The sequence below is a fragment of the Saprolegnia parasitica genome (genome assembly GCF_000151545.1).
Source record: "Saprolegnia parasitica CBS 223.65 unplaced genomic scaffold supercont2.98, whole genome shotgun sequence".
Classification (NCBI taxonomy): Eukaryota; Oomycota; class Saprolegniomycetes; order Saprolegniales; family Saprolegniaceae; genus Saprolegnia; species Saprolegnia parasitica.
The window spans coordinates 17,989-34,834 of record NW_012156492.1 but is presented as its reverse complement, the minus strand read 5'-3'; the positions used below and the strand labels follow the sequence as shown (position 1 = coordinate 34,834).

At 58.6% G+C, this 16,846-nt stretch overlaps 5 protein-coding genes across 5 annotated transcripts; 2 read left to right on the top strand and 3 right to left on the bottom strand.

Annotated features, from left to right (window-relative positions):
• Positions 1–29: 29 nt before the first annotated feature.
• On the bottom strand, positions 30–5,381 carry SPRG_12471 (hypothetical protein). Its single transcript, XM_012352384.1, has 3 exons — positions 5,310–5,381; positions 4,497–5,255; positions 30–4,448 (listed from the first exon to the last, which is right to left on the bottom strand). The coding sequence occupies exons 1-3, from the start codon at positions 5,346–5,348 to the stop codon at positions 1,422–1,424; spliced, it is 3,825 nt and encodes a 1,274-aa protein (XP_012207774.1). The 5' UTR covers positions 5,349–5,381; the 3' UTR covers positions 30–1,421.
• Positions 5,382–6,718: 1,337 nt separating this feature from the next.
• SPRG_12470 (hypothetical protein) lies at positions 6,719–8,680 on the bottom strand. Its single transcript, XM_012352383.1, has 2 exons — positions 7,865–8,680; positions 6,719–7,814 (listed from the first exon to the last, which is right to left on the bottom strand). Exons 1-2 carry the CDS (start codon positions 8,672–8,674, stop codon positions 6,780–6,782), a joined length of 1,845 nt encoding a protein of 614 aa, XP_012207773.1. The 5' UTR covers positions 8,675–8,680; the 3' UTR covers positions 6,719–6,779.
• An 868-nt stretch (positions 8,681–9,548) lies between these two features.
• SPRG_12469 (hypothetical protein) lies at positions 9,549–12,900 on the top strand (the record flags this gene model as incomplete). Its single annotated transcript, XM_012352382.1, has 15 exons — positions 9,549–9,617; positions 9,666–9,821; positions 9,870–9,941; positions 9,997–10,122; positions 10,172–10,311; positions 10,351–10,474; positions 10,518–10,616; positions 10,667–10,849; positions 10,901–11,101; positions 11,149–11,235; positions 11,284–11,732; positions 11,778–11,898; positions 11,940–12,038; positions 12,089–12,615; positions 12,642–12,900. 15 exons carry the CDS (start codon positions 9,549–9,551, stop codon positions 12,898–12,900), a joined length of 2,712 nt encoding a protein of 903 aa, XP_012207772.1.
• A 603-nt stretch (positions 12,901–13,503) lies between these two features.
• Positions 13,504–14,087, top strand: SPRG_12468 (hypothetical protein). Its single transcript, XM_012352381.1, has one exon. The coding sequence runs from the start codon at positions 13,527–13,529 to the stop codon at positions 14,037–14,039; it is 513 nt and encodes a 170-aa protein (XP_012207771.1). The 5' UTR covers positions 13,504–13,526; the 3' UTR covers positions 14,040–14,087.
• A 1,315-nt stretch (positions 14,088–15,402) lies between these two features.
• SPRG_12467 (hypothetical protein) lies at positions 15,403–16,092 on the bottom strand (the record flags this gene model as incomplete). Its single annotated transcript, XM_012352380.1, has 4 exons — positions 15,403–15,549; positions 15,603–15,693; positions 15,735–15,832; positions 15,880–16,092. 4 exons carry the CDS (start codon positions 16,090–16,092, stop codon positions 15,403–15,405), a joined length of 549 nt encoding a protein of 182 aa, XP_012207770.1.
• Positions 16,093–16,846: the final 754 nt, after the last annotated feature.

Genomic DNA, 16,846 nt, shown 5'->3' with positions numbered 1-16,846 from the left:
AGATATAGAAAAGAGATAAAAAGACTACACATGTATGAACTCTTTCCTAATTAGTGGGCGACGAGCAATCGTCTTATTCGTTCTCCGATCGGACGCGTTAATACTGATACTGGCCCGGCGCGCCGTACTGCTGCGGCGGCACCATGCCGCCATACTGCGGCTGTGGCATGCCGTAGGCCGGCTGTTGCATGCCGTAGCCGGGCTGCTGCATGCCATAGCCCGGCTGCTGCATGCCGTAGGCGCTCGGGTCGTTGTACGCCGCGTTGGCGAGCGCCATGACGGGCGCGCCCATGCCGCCCATCGCAAACTGCGGGTCGACGACGCCGGGCAGCGTCTCGGCGGGCATCGCGTCTTCCTTGGGCGCCGTGCGCTCGTCGAGCACCTTGATCTTCTCGTGGAGGTTCTTGACGTACTGGATCATGTACGGCATGACGAAGTCCACGTAGCCGTTGCGCCACGCGAGCTCCATGGCCACGTCGGGCTTGATGAGCTTGTAGCACGTAAAGAGCGCCGCGCAAAAGCATTCCTTGTCGTGCGCGTCGACAAAGAAGCGGAGGAGTTCCTCCGCGAGCTCCGCGTCGGCCGAGTCGTTGGCCGTATCGATCGCGTCCTTGTACATCTTGTCCGCCTTGGAGAGCTTGAGCGACTGCGCGTAGCGCTTGTTCTTCTTGTAGAGGTACGCAGCGATACGGCGAAACTCGAGGAGCTCGTGCTTCTCGACCTTTTGCGCGAGCGCAATCTGGTCGAAATTGTCGTACGAGTCGATCGAGTCGCGGAGGCCCTGGTAGTCTTCGTCGTCCGTGAGGATCTCGTTGAGCGCTTCGTTGACCGCCGACAGGTTTTCCTTCTGCACGTCCTTGAGGTACTCGATGACGAGCGGGAGGTTGTCCGACTTGCGCAGCTGGTGCACGACGCGCGCGTGGTCGAGGTTGGCGTCAGCACTTGGAGGAGGCGCGTGAGCTCGAGCGGGTGTTGCTCGAGGTAAAACTGGATCGCCTTGTAGTGGATCTCCTGGTTGCGCACCTTCTGGATGCAGTCGAGGAAGAGGTCGTGCGCAAACGCGACCGGGTGGTCGACCATCGTGCGCACCGCATTGTCAAACTGGCCATCTTCCTTGTAGAGGTACACGGCGTGGTCCCAATGCAAGCCCTTCTCGCACGCCCGCAGAATCTTTGACACGTTCATGCGGCTGTGGAAGATCTTGATGTGCTCCATGAGCTTGGCCGGGTTGTACTTGGAGTACAAAATCGCAAGCTCCGTAAAGATACCCGCGTGCGCGCCCTCGAGGCCAAGACCTTGCTCCATGAGCTTGAGGAGCTCGGCCCAGTGGCCGCGGCGCTCGTAGTTGAGGATGAGCTCCTCCAAGTGGTCCGGGTGCACGATAATGTGCAGACCGCAGAGGCCGGCGAGGCGGAACTCGTTCACGTCCACGCAAGCATAGTTGACTTCCTTCCACGTACCGACCGAGTTGGCCTTGGTCGCCGCGTCGACGGCTTCGCGGAACTTGCCAAGACGCACGTAGCAGATCGCGAGCTTGGCGTTGTTGTTGATGTTCTGGAAGAGGAGCTTCGCCGCGTTGAACATGCCCTCGGCAAAGAGGCGCTCGCCCGTGTTCTGGATCTGCGCCACGTTGGGCGCCGAGATAAACTCCTCGAGCTCCGCGTACTTTCCGTCTTGGCGAGCGCGTAGATGAGCGACGTATCGAGGTGCTGCTCCTTGACCGTCTTGCGGGCCATGCGAAGGTAGTCAATGAGGTCGGCCCAGTTGCCGTCGCGCTCGGCCGTCGCAATCACGTCGGCGTACGCCGACGGGTCACCAGCCTTGATGAACGACGCGAGCGCATCGTGCAAGTTGTTGTTGTCGAGCTGGGACTTGGCGAGCTTCGACCACACGTCGGGCTCGTTGCAGCGGTCGGCAAACTCGTACGCGCGCGTCATATCGCGAATGTAGTCGAGGAGCACGCCAATCGCTTCGCCGTTGAACTTGGTCTTCTTGTAGATGACAAACGCCTCTTCGTAGAGCTGGTACTGCTCGCCGACCGCAATGCGCGCAATCTCGGGCCCGTCAAAGTTGTCGAGGCGGTTGACGTAGTCCATGACCTTTTCCTTGCACGCCTTGATGGCTGTGAGGATGAGCAAGTTCTGGAGGTTCTTGTTGGTCGAAAAGTCCGTGCCCTGGAGCACGATGCGCTCGAGGAGCTCAATGAGCTCGTTCGGGAGCTCGGCGTTCATAAAGGCGCGGACGGTCGTCGACACCTCGTCCGGGTTGCGGGCCTCCGGAAGCGCTGTTTGCACGACTTGGTCAATGAGCGCGCGGCGGTTCGGCGCCTCGACTTCGCCCTCGACGGCCTTCACGAGCACCTTGCCCCAAAGATCGAGGTCCTGGCGGTGCACGAGGTAGCGCGCAAGGTCCTTGAAAAGCGAGTTCTCGGTCGTGACGCGGATGAGATCGTCGTCGCACGCGCCGCCAGCGCGCTGGTACGCCAAGAAGGCGAGCGCCGGGTCAAGCTTCTCGCAAAACTTACCGACGACCGCCGGCTCGTAGTACGGGTTGTTGACGAGGAACTGCTGCGGGTCGCGGTTGAGCGTCACGTAGATCTTGCCCATCGCGTTGTGCGTCGCGGGCTCCGTGTTGCCCTGCGTCACGCGCGCCTCGAGCCACGGCTGGAGGAGGCGAAGGCGGTTGCGCTTCTCGACCTCTTCGACAAGCTGGTCCACGGGCGTCTGCGGGATCTGGCTCAAAAGCGTCTTGATGTAGTCTTCGTTGCAGTCCAAGTCGAGAAGCTTGCCGACGACAAGCGGCGTCTTCTGCGGCGAGACCTTAGTCGCATACACCTCAATGTACTTGAGAAGGTTGTTCGAGTAGAGGTACTGCGTGAGCTCCTCGACAAAGTCATAGCGGTCGCACACGTGGATGAGCGGGCGCGGGTCCTGGAGCTTCGACTCCTTGAGAAAGTCCTTGACCTTGACGGGATCGTACACCGCCGAGTCGCGGCAGACGCGCTCGACCTCCTTGAACTGGCCCATCTTGGTCGCGGCCTCAATGTACTTGTAGTGCACTTCGGGCTCTTGCGAAAAGTTGACGACCGACCCGAGAAAGTAGTAGAGGCCGTCAAACGACTTGTACTTCTCAAACATCTCAATGATCTGCTTGGCGCCGAGCTGCTCCACATACTTGGTCGCGACCTGCACCACAATCTGGATGTTCTGGCGCAAGTTGTGGCCAAGGAGCGCGTTGATGAGCTCCATCGAGACCTCGGCGTTGACCGTGCCAAAGAACGTCACGATAAACTCGTGGTTGATCGCGTGCGTGTTGACAACGACGCGCTTGAGGTCCGCGAGCTCCGTGTAGTGCTCGAGCGCGCGCTGGAAGAGGCCGGCCTTCTCGCAGAGCTGCGCGACGCGCGGGCGGTCATAGTGCGAAAACATGTTGTTCGAGAGGATCGCGTCCGCGACCTGGGGCGACCCGCCGAGGAGGTTGATCTCGAGGAGTCGCGTCTGGAGCGGGCCTTCTTCCGGGCGGTTGTTCTTGAGCGCTTCGAGGAGGAACGCGGTCGTCTCCTGGACGCGGCTCACTTGCATGAAAATGTCCACGACCGACGCAATGTCGACAAGCGGGCCGTTCTCGGCCGTCGCGAGCTTCTGCGCAAAGTCCAGCGCGCCTTGCGGGTTCGCACGCACGAGGTTCTGGAGCATAAACGTGTAGTCGCAGCGGTAGTTGGTCTTGGACGCGTACGCGACGATCTTGTCAAACTCGCCGCGCTGGACAAAGCAGTTGATGACCTTCTCCGGCACGTTGGCACGCAGGTACACGGAGAGCGCCATCGTCGTGTCCGACTGCGCGCACATGTCACCAAGCTCTTCCGAGCACTCGAGCTTGTCCTCCGAGAGCCACTTTTGCAGCAGCTGGCCGCGGCCCTGCATGAGCACGGGGCGCGCAAGTTCGATCGACTCGTACTTGTTGAGCGTGCCCATCTCCAAGCAGACGCTGAAGAACTGGAGGAGCGGCAACGGCTGGCCGGGCTGCGCGGGCATCTGCTGGAAGCGCTGAATCACCTGCGGCGTGCGCAAGACACCCTGCGGCGACACGGCAGCCAGGCGCGCGGCACCCTGCACGTCGTTCATGCCCACGAGACGGTTGAACTCGGTAAAGTAGAGCTCCTCGGCGCCAGGAAGGTTGAGGCGCGTCGCGAGCTGGAGCGCAAGCTGCGAGTCGCGGAGCGTGCCCACAATGTACGGGACGAGCTTCTGCTGGTTGATCGAGAACTGGAGCAGCTGGCCGCGACGCGTGATACCGAGCATACCCTTGGACGCCGTATGCAGGGCCGTGACAAAGACCGTGTCCTGGGCGACGCGCGCGCGGTACACGGGCTTGCCAGTGTGAATGTCGAAGAGGAACAAGTAGCCCATCTTCGTGATCATGTAAATGATATCATCGCTGGGCGCCGCCTAAAACACATGAGATACATACACGTTATAACAAATACCAGACGGTACCATCATCGAGACGGGGAAATCGTTGACGGCGTCCGCAGCAAACGGGATCGGCTGGGGCGGCAGCCGGAACGTCTGGCCCGCAGCGTTTGTGCCGACTTCCATGATAAAGAGCTGCAACGGCGCGTCGCCCTTGGTACCGGCAAAGCACAGCACTTGGGCTTCGTCGGTGCGGCCCGGGGGCTTCATGTTGGTAAAGGTCCCGGCATGGCCCTGGAGCACCTGGCTGACCTTCTTGTCCTTCGAGTAGAGCTGCATGTTGCCTTCAATGCGGCCACCCTCGCCCGCCGAGATACCGACGAGCAAGAGCCACTGGTTGTCGGGCGACGTCTCGTAGCTAATGATCTGCGTGTTCGGGCCAAGGTTGGCGTGGCGGTCAAACTGCTTGGCAGGCGCCGAGTCGCCTTCGATGCTCCAGTGGTACACAGCCGTGGCCGTCACCATGCCAATCGTGTTGGGCGTGATCCACCGCCAAAACACAATCGGGTCCGTCATCTGATGCGACTTCATCTTGGCGCGGAGCTCCATGTTGAAAATCTGGAGCTGCGACCCGGCGCGGAGCGCAATGACCTTGGTCAACGGGTTCATGATCGCGGCCTCGGCCGCGATCGGGCGGCGCTGCACGTTGTTGCCCGCGGCCATGTCGACGATCACGACGTTCGCCTGGCCGTTCACGGTCTCGCAGACCGTGATGAACTTGTCGCTCTCCATTGCGCACGTCCCGAATTTGACATAGTCCAGGTTGACGCCGAGCGTCCCCAGCTACATATTGCACATAAGCCTCGTCGTCTTACCACGGCAGATGCATCTTCCTACATTGAGGACTTCGCCAAAGGTAATCGGCAAGTCGGCCATCCTGCGCTCTTCGTCCTTCGCACGTCGGTAGCCTTTTCGAAAATGACGTCGACTTGGAGATCTTCTTGGGGTCAAACATCTTGGAAATTGTATTGAAATCTTTTTGGCCGGGACCACCCCACACGTGGAGCGCGGTGACTTCCCTCTCACATTTGATATTCGGGGGCCTCCCACACTGCATATCTGGTCCCACTCTATGTCTCGAGATGTGCGTCAGCTCGCACCATACTGACTATAAACCTTCTTAAATTTATATTCTGTCGGAATGCATTTGCGCGCGACACGTGCGTTGCCATGCATTGTGAGAGGCAAGGCGCCGCGTATTTTATTCCATGCGATGCGCGGGAATGCTAATAGCAAGTGATTAAAAATGCAAAAATAAAATGCATCCCGCGCCGTGTGGCACACCTAGCGCACAGCGGTTACGAAACGCCAAGTGGCATTTTATTTGCATTGGTTTTCACGCGACTATTTTTAGAAATATGGAACCGATCAATTTATTTTCGCACGTGGCCCTCCGAGATCCATTGTCTTGTTCTTTGTATGCCAATGGCGCGCTTTTTGATGCCGGGGAATAAAAATGCACGCTGCCACGTCGGGTTCAACAACAACACACGACCGGTGTTTAACGCGTTTAAACAGTTGGAAAGGCTTGTGCAGTCGTGCTGTGGCCGCCATCGTTGATGGTCGCGTCGCAGCACGCCATCACACTCTGGTCGTTGCAGGCTTGGGCGGCCGCAAACGAGCTCGGAGACACCGTCTACGCTTGCGGTGCAACTGTGCGGGGGTATTACCTCGGCGGCAGAAACACGGAGCTCTCGGCTTCGAGAAAGGTCCCAAGCGTAGCCTGTATGATGTGCCCAGTGATATACGCGGCTCGCCTCTGTGCCCGCCTTTCCAACGTCGTCCAGCGCACCACGTTCTGGAGAAACCGGAAACGGGCTAACGTTTAACCGCATTGCATGTGCGTTAAAAGACGTTAATCTCAGCAATGTTGGTCTTTTTGAAACACCTCGTCGCTTCAACAAACTCCAATGGGTCCACGCCACGTCCACGCAGCTCCTACAACTCAACGACTGCATGTACTCTCTAAGCGAATGTCAGTGCTTTTACCCATGCTATTACCTGCTTGCCACCTTGCTCGAGCTCAAAGTTGCCGGTTCAATTCTGCAACTCGGAAGAATTGGCTCCCCACCCATGTGTCCTTCAGTGTTGCACAGCCACCGGGCCCCTCCATTTGGACCGACTTGTCCTGCGTTTTCTTAATATCTTAACGGTCTCCTCGCTCCATGCTAATTGCTCAAACCGTCGCGGAAGGAGTATACTGCAGAAACAACCTCAGGTGTCGGTGAACCAGAAGCAACGCAAAGCACTCCAATCCTTTGATGTGGACGTTATCATGCATCCCACAGAGACGAGAGACGTAGCCGCTCAGGCCACGGCGAGGTATCCTCGGCGGCGGCGCGAAGCAGCAAGCACATATGGCGCGACAATACCAATGGCGACGCCACACACTAGACTCAACGAGGCGACGCCGAGGCTCTCGCTGACGGTTGCTGCCAGTGCGGTCGTTGGTGACGGCAGCGGCGTCCACTGCACGTAGTTGGTCGAGTTGAGCCACCACGCCGGGTAGCCAGGCGACGCCATACCGCCAGGCTCCTCGCTGGTCGTGACGTAGCCATCGCTGTACTTGGCGACAAGGGCCCACGCAAGGCGCCAGCGCTCGTCGACGACCCGCTGTGCGAACCGGTTGTACGCCGTCTCGACAAAGACGCGTCGCGCCTCATCAGTCTCGAGGCTGGCGGCCTGTTGCAGTGCACGATCGTGCACCGTGAGCGCTTCGTCCTGGAACTTGGTGTTGAAGGCGCACACGTCGTCCGAGATGAGGTCGTAGCGCAGCGCGCGCCAGTTGTTGACAAAGTTAAAGGCCCACCACGCCGATTGGTGGTGGAACTCGCTCTGCTTGCCCGCGAGGTCGTGGTACGACGGGGGTAGCGCCGCTTGGGTGGATGCGAACGGCGTAAAGACGGTCCCATGCGGCGCACTCTGGCCGAACCAGAGCGTCCCGTCCGTTGCCGTGACGTGCACGGCGTAGCTGTACAGCGTACGGTGGACCGAGATCGGATTGACCCACCCACCGTGGACGCCGCGCGTGAACCCCGAGTAGCGCAGCGGCGACCCGAACGGCCCGGCGGCGACGCCTTTTGTCAAGTCGAACTCGGTGCCTTGGAACTGGTCCCGCAAGATGCGTGTCACGGCTTCCAGCGCAATGGGCGCGTCGACCGGCGCGGAGAAGGGGTAGTGGGGGTACTCCGCGACGAAGCCAAACGTCTTGGGCACGGCCACGGACGGCGCAAACGAGCTGTAGATGCGCCAGGACCGCCCGTCCGCGTAAAAGTGAGGCCCCGGGGGCGGGGCCGGGCCATACACCTTGGCGAAATCAAAGTCGTCCGTGCGGCCTGGCACCTAGAGAGCATATTTACATGACGACCGTGCGATGGTGGTGGTGATATTACCTGGGGGGTGTACCAGCCCGCCGCCTCGGCCGCCGAAAACACATTTTCGGACGCGAGAAACTCGTCCGGTTTGCTTAAGTCGATCGCGCCGATTGTAAACCGGTTGGCCAAGACGGCAATGTGCGCATCGGGCACGCGCTGCGCGGCCCACACCGCGCTGTTGTTGGCCGGCGACGCGAGAATGTGGAAGATCCACACTTCCCCGTACTTGTCCGTGATCCCCAGCGCCTCCGAGTCGTGCCCCGGGGCCTCGGGCGTGCCCCCGTACTCGCCATAAAAGCCATACTGCACCGCAAGGTCGCCCATGGTTTGAATCGCGCACCGCGCCGAGTCGCAGCGCTCCATCGCAATGTTGGTAAGCTCGCCAATGCCAAACATCGAGTGGCCGCCGGGGATGTTGAGCGGCCAGCCCGTGCTCTTGGCGCTGCACGTGCTTTCGCCGATCGCGAGCTGCACCTCATTGACGATGCCGTACTCTTGCTGGATGTAGCTGTACGTGTGCGCCACCTGCGGAATGAACCCGAGCGGCACCGAGACGTTTTGGCCGTCCACGGGCTCGTATTGCGGCCCGCGGTCGCGTGCTACCATGCGCGGGTAGCCGCCAAAGATCTTGTACACGGCGCGCATCGATCCTGGAGCGTGGTCGGCCGCGGCGATCGCGACGAGCCGCAAGTCGGCGGTGTCGCCGCCCGCGTCGTCGTTGTGCGTGACGATCGTCGAGCCGTCGATCGTCGCGTTCTTGCCGACCGCGATCATGGTGCAGGCGCGGGCGGCCGTTGCTAGCACGCCGAGCAGCGTGAAGAGGCGCATCGGAGCTTCAAGCCAAGAGGAAAAGTGATGTCGCTCGACGTCAAGCCAAGCCTCGGTTTCAGATAGGCTAAAACCACCCAACTTGAAACGGCGTCCGACTTGATGCAACGCCCGCTCCGTACGCTCTGTGGCACGACTCACGACTGGTTTGGCCGCGGCTACATGCTGAGCCGTCGTAAGCAGCACTAAACGCTACAAGAAATAAGATGCTAATAATGACGTTCGTTGATGGCCCGTGCATTTCCCTCCTACGCGCGGTCTCGAGGTAGTCGACGAAGGGGGGTACAGAAACGGCCATTCAACTTCAAGCGGTGCACGGTTGACTACGGAAGCCGGAGATCGACATCGGCAACGACGCGGTTCTGTTTTCCAGCCGAGAGAAAGCGAAGCCGCGCTCTTCGCGCCCAATTCGGACACGTGGCGCTGAGAGTTTTGTACATGATACACACACATATGTTCTAGATATTTAGTTCCGACCTGACACCAAGCAGTCCGGATCTCAGTCGTATTGGTTTCAATGCGATGCGAGGTCCCTGGCAGTGCGTTGGGCGCCTCGGACGGAGCCGTTGCGCGGCCAGAGGGTACCGAGAAAGGCTAGGGTGTCGCTACTGTTGCGTGAAAATAGACCTTACGGACGCGGCCCTGCGCACGCATGGTTTTTAACGCATTTGATTGGCTGAAACAGGTATCTTTTTGGCCAATCTGTTTTCCAGGCGCACGCCGTCCCACTGACTAACGAAAATACTAATCTTATGGTCAATTCAACATACAAATGCTAAATACAGAATGCGGCAATGGTTTAAAATTACGGAAGATTGCAAAATTAATTTCACGTCATTTCCAAGTTGGTATGTCGCTGGCTGGCGAAGCAGACATGGCAGCCGCGCTCGCCTTCGAGGCCGCGGTCGGGAAGCAAGTCCTCGTCTTCGGGAAGCATGCTGGGGTACGAGCATGCTACATGACATGCAAGGTTGATGCCGTGTATGTGCAGGTCATCCGATACGTCCCGGCGGCGCGCAGCGCCTTGATCGGCGTCGAGCTCCAGCGTCCCGTGGGCGACGGCGATGGCATTTGCCAGCAAGATGGCCAGCAGCACTTTGCCTGCAAGCCGCTCCATGGCATTTATGTCCGCGAAGAGAACCTCCATGTACATGCGCCTACATAATCCTTCGAAGCATCATCCTCGTCCGTGTAGGCGTACACCAAAGAGGACGCAGCGGCGTGCATCATCCAGTGCATGTGGAAGCGCCGTCGCGCGCTCAACGCGGTATGTCGCTTCCTGCGCTCATCTCCATGACGGATGATCATCGCATATGCATTAGTTTACGTCCGTCGTCCTCTCGTCGATGTGGAACATGCTCGACAACAACCAGGAGCAGCTCAACATGAAGCGTGCCGAGAAGATCAAGTCGGCGTCACAAGCACTCTCGATCCTGGCGCGGCAGACGGTATGCATCCTTTGCTGCGGAGGATGCAACATGCCATGCTCGTATCTAGTCCAAGGGGCCGCGCCTCTCGCACAGCGTGTCGTCGGTTGCGGAAGACTACCATGGTCCCCGCCTCCAATTCCCTCTGCGCTTGTCCAACGTCCTCGACATGCTCGAGCAGTTCAAGAAGGGCACGGTGCTCCACTCCAAGTAGGCGCCGAATGCATGCATGCGCTCATGAATGCGTAGGTACGTCATGGAAGTGCTCACGGAAGCCAAGCGCACGTTCGGCCAGCTCCCGACGCTGCAGGAGATCACGGTCAACGCCGGTGAGAAGCTCACGGTCGTCGGCGACTTGCACGGGCAGCTCAAGGTACACGCCACCCGCCTCTCCATCTCTCCATGGCCGAGGATAGGATCTCTTTACCATCTTTACGACGAACGGGCTACCCTCGAATAAGAACAAGTACTTGTTCAACGGCGACTTTGTCGATCGCGGTCTCTACGGCACGGAGGTACGGCCGACCTCCTTTTTGCGACACGATGCGAGATGGTGGCGTTGTAGGTGGTCATGACGCTGCTCTGCTTTCGGTCGCTGTACCCGGAAGGCGTCTTCCTCAACCGCGGCAACCACGAGTCGCGCAACCAAAACAGCTGGATGGGCTTTGAGGAAGAGATCTGGGAAAAGTACGACGGCACGAACGAAGGCGACCCGGCCCGCGCGAGCGTCGTCTATAACATGTTCCAGGTCCGCCGTCTCCAAGATGTAGGAATGCTGTACGAAGCTGGAAGCGGATAGGCGTTCTTTGATACGCTGCCGCTCTGCGCGCTTGTGCTCAAGAAGATTTTCGTCGTGCACGGCGGTCTTTTCTCCTGCGACAACGTGACGCTCGCGCACATCCGTGGCATTAGCCGGAAGCGCGAACCGCCGCTGCACCAGCAAGGCTTTGAAGACAAGATTTACGAAGACATGCTGTGGAGCGATCCGCGCGCGATTGCGGTGCTTGCAAGCGATGCTTGCTTTTTTTCTGAGGCTACTTGACGTAGAGCCGCCAGCCATCGGAGCGCGGCGCCGGCACCGAGTTTGGCCACGAAGTCACCAACAACTTTTGCGCCGTCAACCGTGTGGCCTTGGTATGCTTTGTATCAACTTGATACGATGGAAATGACAAGGAGCATTAGGTCATTCGGTCGCACGAGTGTGTGCCCGAAGGCTACGATGTGCTCCATGGCGGCCGTCTCATCACGCTCTTCTCGGCGTCGCGCTACTGCGGCACGCAGCTGAACAAGGGCGCGTTTTTGACGCTCGGCGCCGACCTCCAGCCCGAGATCCAGCAGTTTTACGGCAACCCGATGACCGAGGCCGAGTGGGAAAAGCCCGAGGAGGAGCAAGGCAAGCTCCAAGACAACCTCGAAGGCGACGCGCTGCGCATGATCGCCGAGCGCATCTGCGACCACAAGGCCGATCTCTTTTGGTACTTTACGCAGCACGACCAAGAGGCCAACGGCAAAGTGCCGCGCCTCGTGTGGGCAGAGGCACTCAAGAGCGTCCTCGGGCTCGACCTGCCGTTCTTGCTGTACCAAGCCAAGCTCGCCGACACGGACGCCGACAACCTCGTCAACTACTCCAAGTACACGTATCCTGTGCGTGCAATGACGACTCAAGCGGTCTCTAGGTTCTTGTCGCGCTATCGCATTGAGAATCCGGCGGTCGACGCATCAGGATGGCAAGAAAGTATCATCTCGACGATCTGCAAGAAGCTGTACCTCGCGATGGGCGCCGGCAGCATCGAACATGTACGCGATGTGTCGATGGAATGGGCCCTGATACCGACTAGGCGTTTCGCATCTTTGACGCTGATGCCAACGGCACCATCGAGTACGATGAGTTCATGGCGACGCTCAAGGGCATGGACACGGGCTTGTCCGAGCAGCAGGTGCGATCGCCAACTCGAAGCAAACATGATGATAACGATGATGATGGTAGATGTTTGAGCTCATGCGCACGGCCGACACGAACGACGACGGCCGCTTGGACTTTAAGGAGTTTGTCCAGCGCTTCGAGGTCATCTTTACCGACATTCGCAACCAGCCGTCCGAGAAAGGCAGCTTTGTGGCGTCGTCGGCGCCGCCTGCGCCGTTCAACGCGCCAAGCAAGCTCCAGCGCCGGACGTCGGAGCGCGACCAGCCGATCGGGCCCGTGCCCATGGAGAACCTCGACCCTGAGACGATGCGCGCGCTCTTGCAGATCGGCAAGGCGTTCTTCCAGCTCGACGGGTCGCTCTTGGAGAACTTTCACCGGTTCGATACCAACCGCGACGGCGTCCTCCAAACCGACGAGTTTTACGCAGCGCTGCAGCAGCTCGGGCTCAACTTTTCGGACGCGCTTTTGGCCAAGCTCATGGCTGCGATCGACCTCGACGGCGGCAACACGATCGACTACAAGGAGTTCCTGGCGGCGTTCAGCGTCAAGGACAACAGCGAAGTCGAGATGCTGGCCAAGGGCGAGCTCACGTGGCAGCAGACGATTTTGCAGCAAGTCTCGAACGTTTTTACCAGCACCGCATCCACATTCGGTCGGCGTTCCGGCTGTTTGACCAAGACAACAGCGGCAACATCTCGCGCGACGAGTTCCGCGCCGGCATCTCAACCTTTAATGCGATTCTAGAGATGCCGCTGAGCGAAGACCAGATCGAAGCGCTGCTCGTGCACCTCGACACGAACCGTGACGGCAACATTAGCTACAAGGAGTTCCTCGAAGGCTTCCAAGTCGTCGACGTCCGGCTGCAAGAAGAGTAATTGCCGACGACCCACGAGCCATTTCGTATCGAAGAAAACACGGTCGCTTTTTTGCTTGACGTATCTTGGTTCACAAAAGGGGATCGATGGCATGAGTATCAATGTATCAGCGGCGCATGATACGTGAAGGGTCGGGTAAATGCTGCGACGTTGCCTGGCGACTTGAGTCAAGACAATCGTCCGCAACGGCTCCTAACGCATCGACACACAGTCAAGACAATCGTCCGCAACGGCTCCTAACGCATCGACACACAGCCCGACCCGAGCCCGGCTTGAAGCCACCGCCAAGGCCTACGATTAGTTCCACGCCCAAGGCGTCGCTACATGTATGTAGCGAGTCCACCGCTTCGTCTGCATGCGACACGCTCGCGGCAAGCGTCGTGACGGCAGACGTCTTGGTTGCGACGCATCGCCAGTATTCTGGAAGCGCTCTCTCACTCGGCTGACGCAGTCGTCATTGCATTCAAGAACAGATCGCAAGGCCCGTGGTTCGACGTCTTCGCGATGGGCGACCAAGCCAAATGTCGGTTCATCGTCGTATGGGATGTCGGGAGTAGGGTTTCGAGTCGGATTGGAAATGCTAAAATGGAGCTAGAAACTGCAGTGCGTAAAATTAGGTTGGAAGCATGAGCTCGAATGGGTACGGCATCAGCGGGCACAAGAACGCGTTCTCGTCGACCGTCAAGGTTGGCAACTACGTCGAGGACCAGTTTGGCGCGCAGCTCGCGAAAGGCAGCGTCGAGTGGCCGCAGCTCGGGCGGTCCGAGGTCCAAGACCACTTCTCCGACCCGCGCCTGAAGCCGCCGCCCGAAGACAAGCGCGGAGTGCACCACGAGACCGAAGCATACGTGGCGCAGTCGGGGCTCTCATACAGCCTTCTCTTTCCCCACGGCCCGTCGGGCAAGGAAGGCGACAGCAAAGATTGGTGCACGACCAACCAGCTCCTCCACGGCTCGAACCGGATTCCAACCCGCAAGGTCTTTGAGAACGGGTCCGAGATTGGGCCCCACAGCATCGACACGCGCTCCAAGCACGAAAAGTCCATCGCGCTCCAGAAGAAGCTCGCGCGGGAGAAGCGCATGGAAACGGCGTACGTCTCGTCGGCCCACGCGAGCTCGGCCCTCGTTCGAAAGAAGTAGCAGATCTTCATTTACGGTATATATATCCAATTGGCTTGCATTCGTCAACGCGGGATGCCATGGACTGTCGAACATGCTGCCGACTCTGCAGATCACGAACGGCAAGGGCTTGTAAACACAGCTGCAGAAAATCACGAAACATCCAGGAACGAGCACGTAAACTTCAACTGCGACTGCAGCAAGGCCACGACATCATGCGGCACGGGACGCCAAAAGAGACAGAAGCTGCCATCAACGAACTGTCCTGATGTGCGGAATGCACCTCGACGCTAACTTCAAGGCACGAGCCAGCGTGTAGGGACGAGTTGGACCAGAATCCTTGAAGCTTCGCGTCTGCAACACCTCTTTCTTGAAAAGAAGTAGGCACGTGCTTGCTGTGCCGAGCTGCGTCAGCGCAACGCTGCCACGGTTGAAGTGGTCGCACTGGATTGTTAAAACGACCTTGTGATTGGCTGTTCTATTTTTACTTGATTGTGATTGGTGCATCGAAATAAATACTTGACGCCAGCGCTCACAGCCGTTTCCAGACCCGGGCTCCTTCTGAGGAAGCATCTCGCCACACTCTGCTCTCACCATCGACTACCTCGTTCTTGGTGACAAGGTATTAGCGAGAAGCTTGCTGAGATCCACGCTCGGGGCGCAGCCGCTCGTGTCCAGTCGCGCCATGAGTACCCGTACTTCATATTTCAAGTCGCTGCAAACTTCCATTGCGACAGGCCCGAGACAGTGCAAGGCAATCCGGTCGGCTGCGAAAAGGAAGGCAAGCGACTGCACGAGCGATGGGCTGCATCGATGGATGCTGCGCCTGGAACACGAACGATTCGCGTCGCATGCCATCCTCATCGGTCGTTGCGCACGAAGGTACCACCTACTCCCACTAGATTCGCTCGAGCTACTCAACGCAACTACAATGGACTATGCACAGACAAGAGACAGGAGCCAGATAGGATACGATTGCGCCAAGTCCATGGCTACGACGTCATACCGCATGCGCTCCACGCTGTTCGTACCACGGATTGCGCCGGTCGATTATGCCAGGACACGGATTATTATATATCGCTGCGAGGTGACAGCTTCTACCTTCTGCGATCGCAGCATCCCAATAGGATCTGACCGGTCATACCTTACCTTCTGCGATCGCAGCATCCCAATAGGATCTGACCGGTCATACCTTAATGATGACGATGCTGCAGCGGAGTAAAATCGATAGGCGTGTCTTTTGCGTGTTATTATCCAGGAGGAAAAAAGCGATTTGGACAAGTGCACAATCACCTCAAATAGGTTAATTGATTCAACTGGTCGTCTTTCGTACACTTCTGTCACAGAACACACAAAACAACGTCCGACAAATACGGTAATGTAATTACTTCAGCAGTTTCGGACGCTTCGCGGCGCGCATCGCCGCTTTTCGAGCCTCGGCTTCTTGGATAGCGACGTTGGCAATGAACTCCTTGAGGTCCGCATCCGCGTCCACGTTGGTCTTGATGGCCAACGCAGCCGTCTGACGCCGCTACGTAGTATTCGGGTGAGCGAAGACAACCCCATATCATGTGTCCTTTGTACGCGGTTGCTGGTCAGACAACGGGCGCCAAATTGCATCAAGTGCTGGGCGATCGTTCGCTTTGTGCAGTAGTGAAGCGGCGTGGACCCAAATCTATGCACGAGGTTGAGGCTGCACTCGCACTTGAGACCCACCGGTCCTTGGCTGTCGCATCGGCGCCGTAGCTGAGGAGCCAAAACACGAGGTTGCGGTGCGCTGCGTGGACAGCCAAGTGCAATGCCGTCGCGCGGCCCTACACGAAAAACGCGATCGCTCGAGCACAGATCCTCAAAGGCGTACGAGCATCGTGGTGCTATGAAGGTCGCACGGCGTGTGCTCGAGCAAGTACACCACTACGTGCTTTTGGCCGTGGACGCACGCTTCGTGGAGCAGCGATCGACCCGAGCTGCTATCCCGGCGGTTGACGACCGCGGCGTCGTCGGCGACGTAGGCCACGACACTGGCCAAGTCCCACGCGCCAGTGTCGTCGGTCGTGCTCTCAAACGAAACCATCGCTGCAACCGCCATCTCCCATGCCACGACGACTAGGTATCTAGTCCAACCATAATTGTCGGACTGAGGCGCAGAACTTTAGCTTGGTACTCGCATCGTCAGTGGTCTCTAGCAGACTCGACGGGACTGACGTGTCGCTTGGTTGTGGCCGTGATAGCGCTGTCGCGCCGACGTCGTTCGTGCTTGAAGATACTCGAATCCACGGTGGGATGCCACGCACGACAGCCAAGGAATATTTCGGCGCCTTTCTCTGTACGTCCATAGCTTTCTGCATTACCGACCGAGTGTGGAGATATTGTCATCGCATGGCTCTACGGTTGCATAAAAGGAGGCCATGCGCGACTTTGCCGCACTTGACGCTCGCGGCGGCGGTGTTGCGTGTGTACCGTGAGCAATAATGCAATGCATCTTGGCACGGTGAGTGCGACGGTGGCGGCGTGCGATTGGCACCCAGACAGATTCGATGTTGAGCAGTCACCTTGCACCTAGCTACGCAGGAGTACTACGTACATCTTTCAGCGAGGGACAACAAACGAGATCGTTTGGCGAAGTGTCGACCATTACAGACTGCGATTAGTCTACGAGCCGTCTTACCCACAAATTGAGCTGCAAATAGCAACGCGAAGGCACAGCTGCAAGGCAGTGCCATCGAGTTCCAACCCATGCACGGTGGGACAGGGGCGAGCGGCAATTTGCCCCGGTTTTATGCCGCGACAAGCGCGTCACCTCTGCATTACACCTCGCCCAAGCCCTG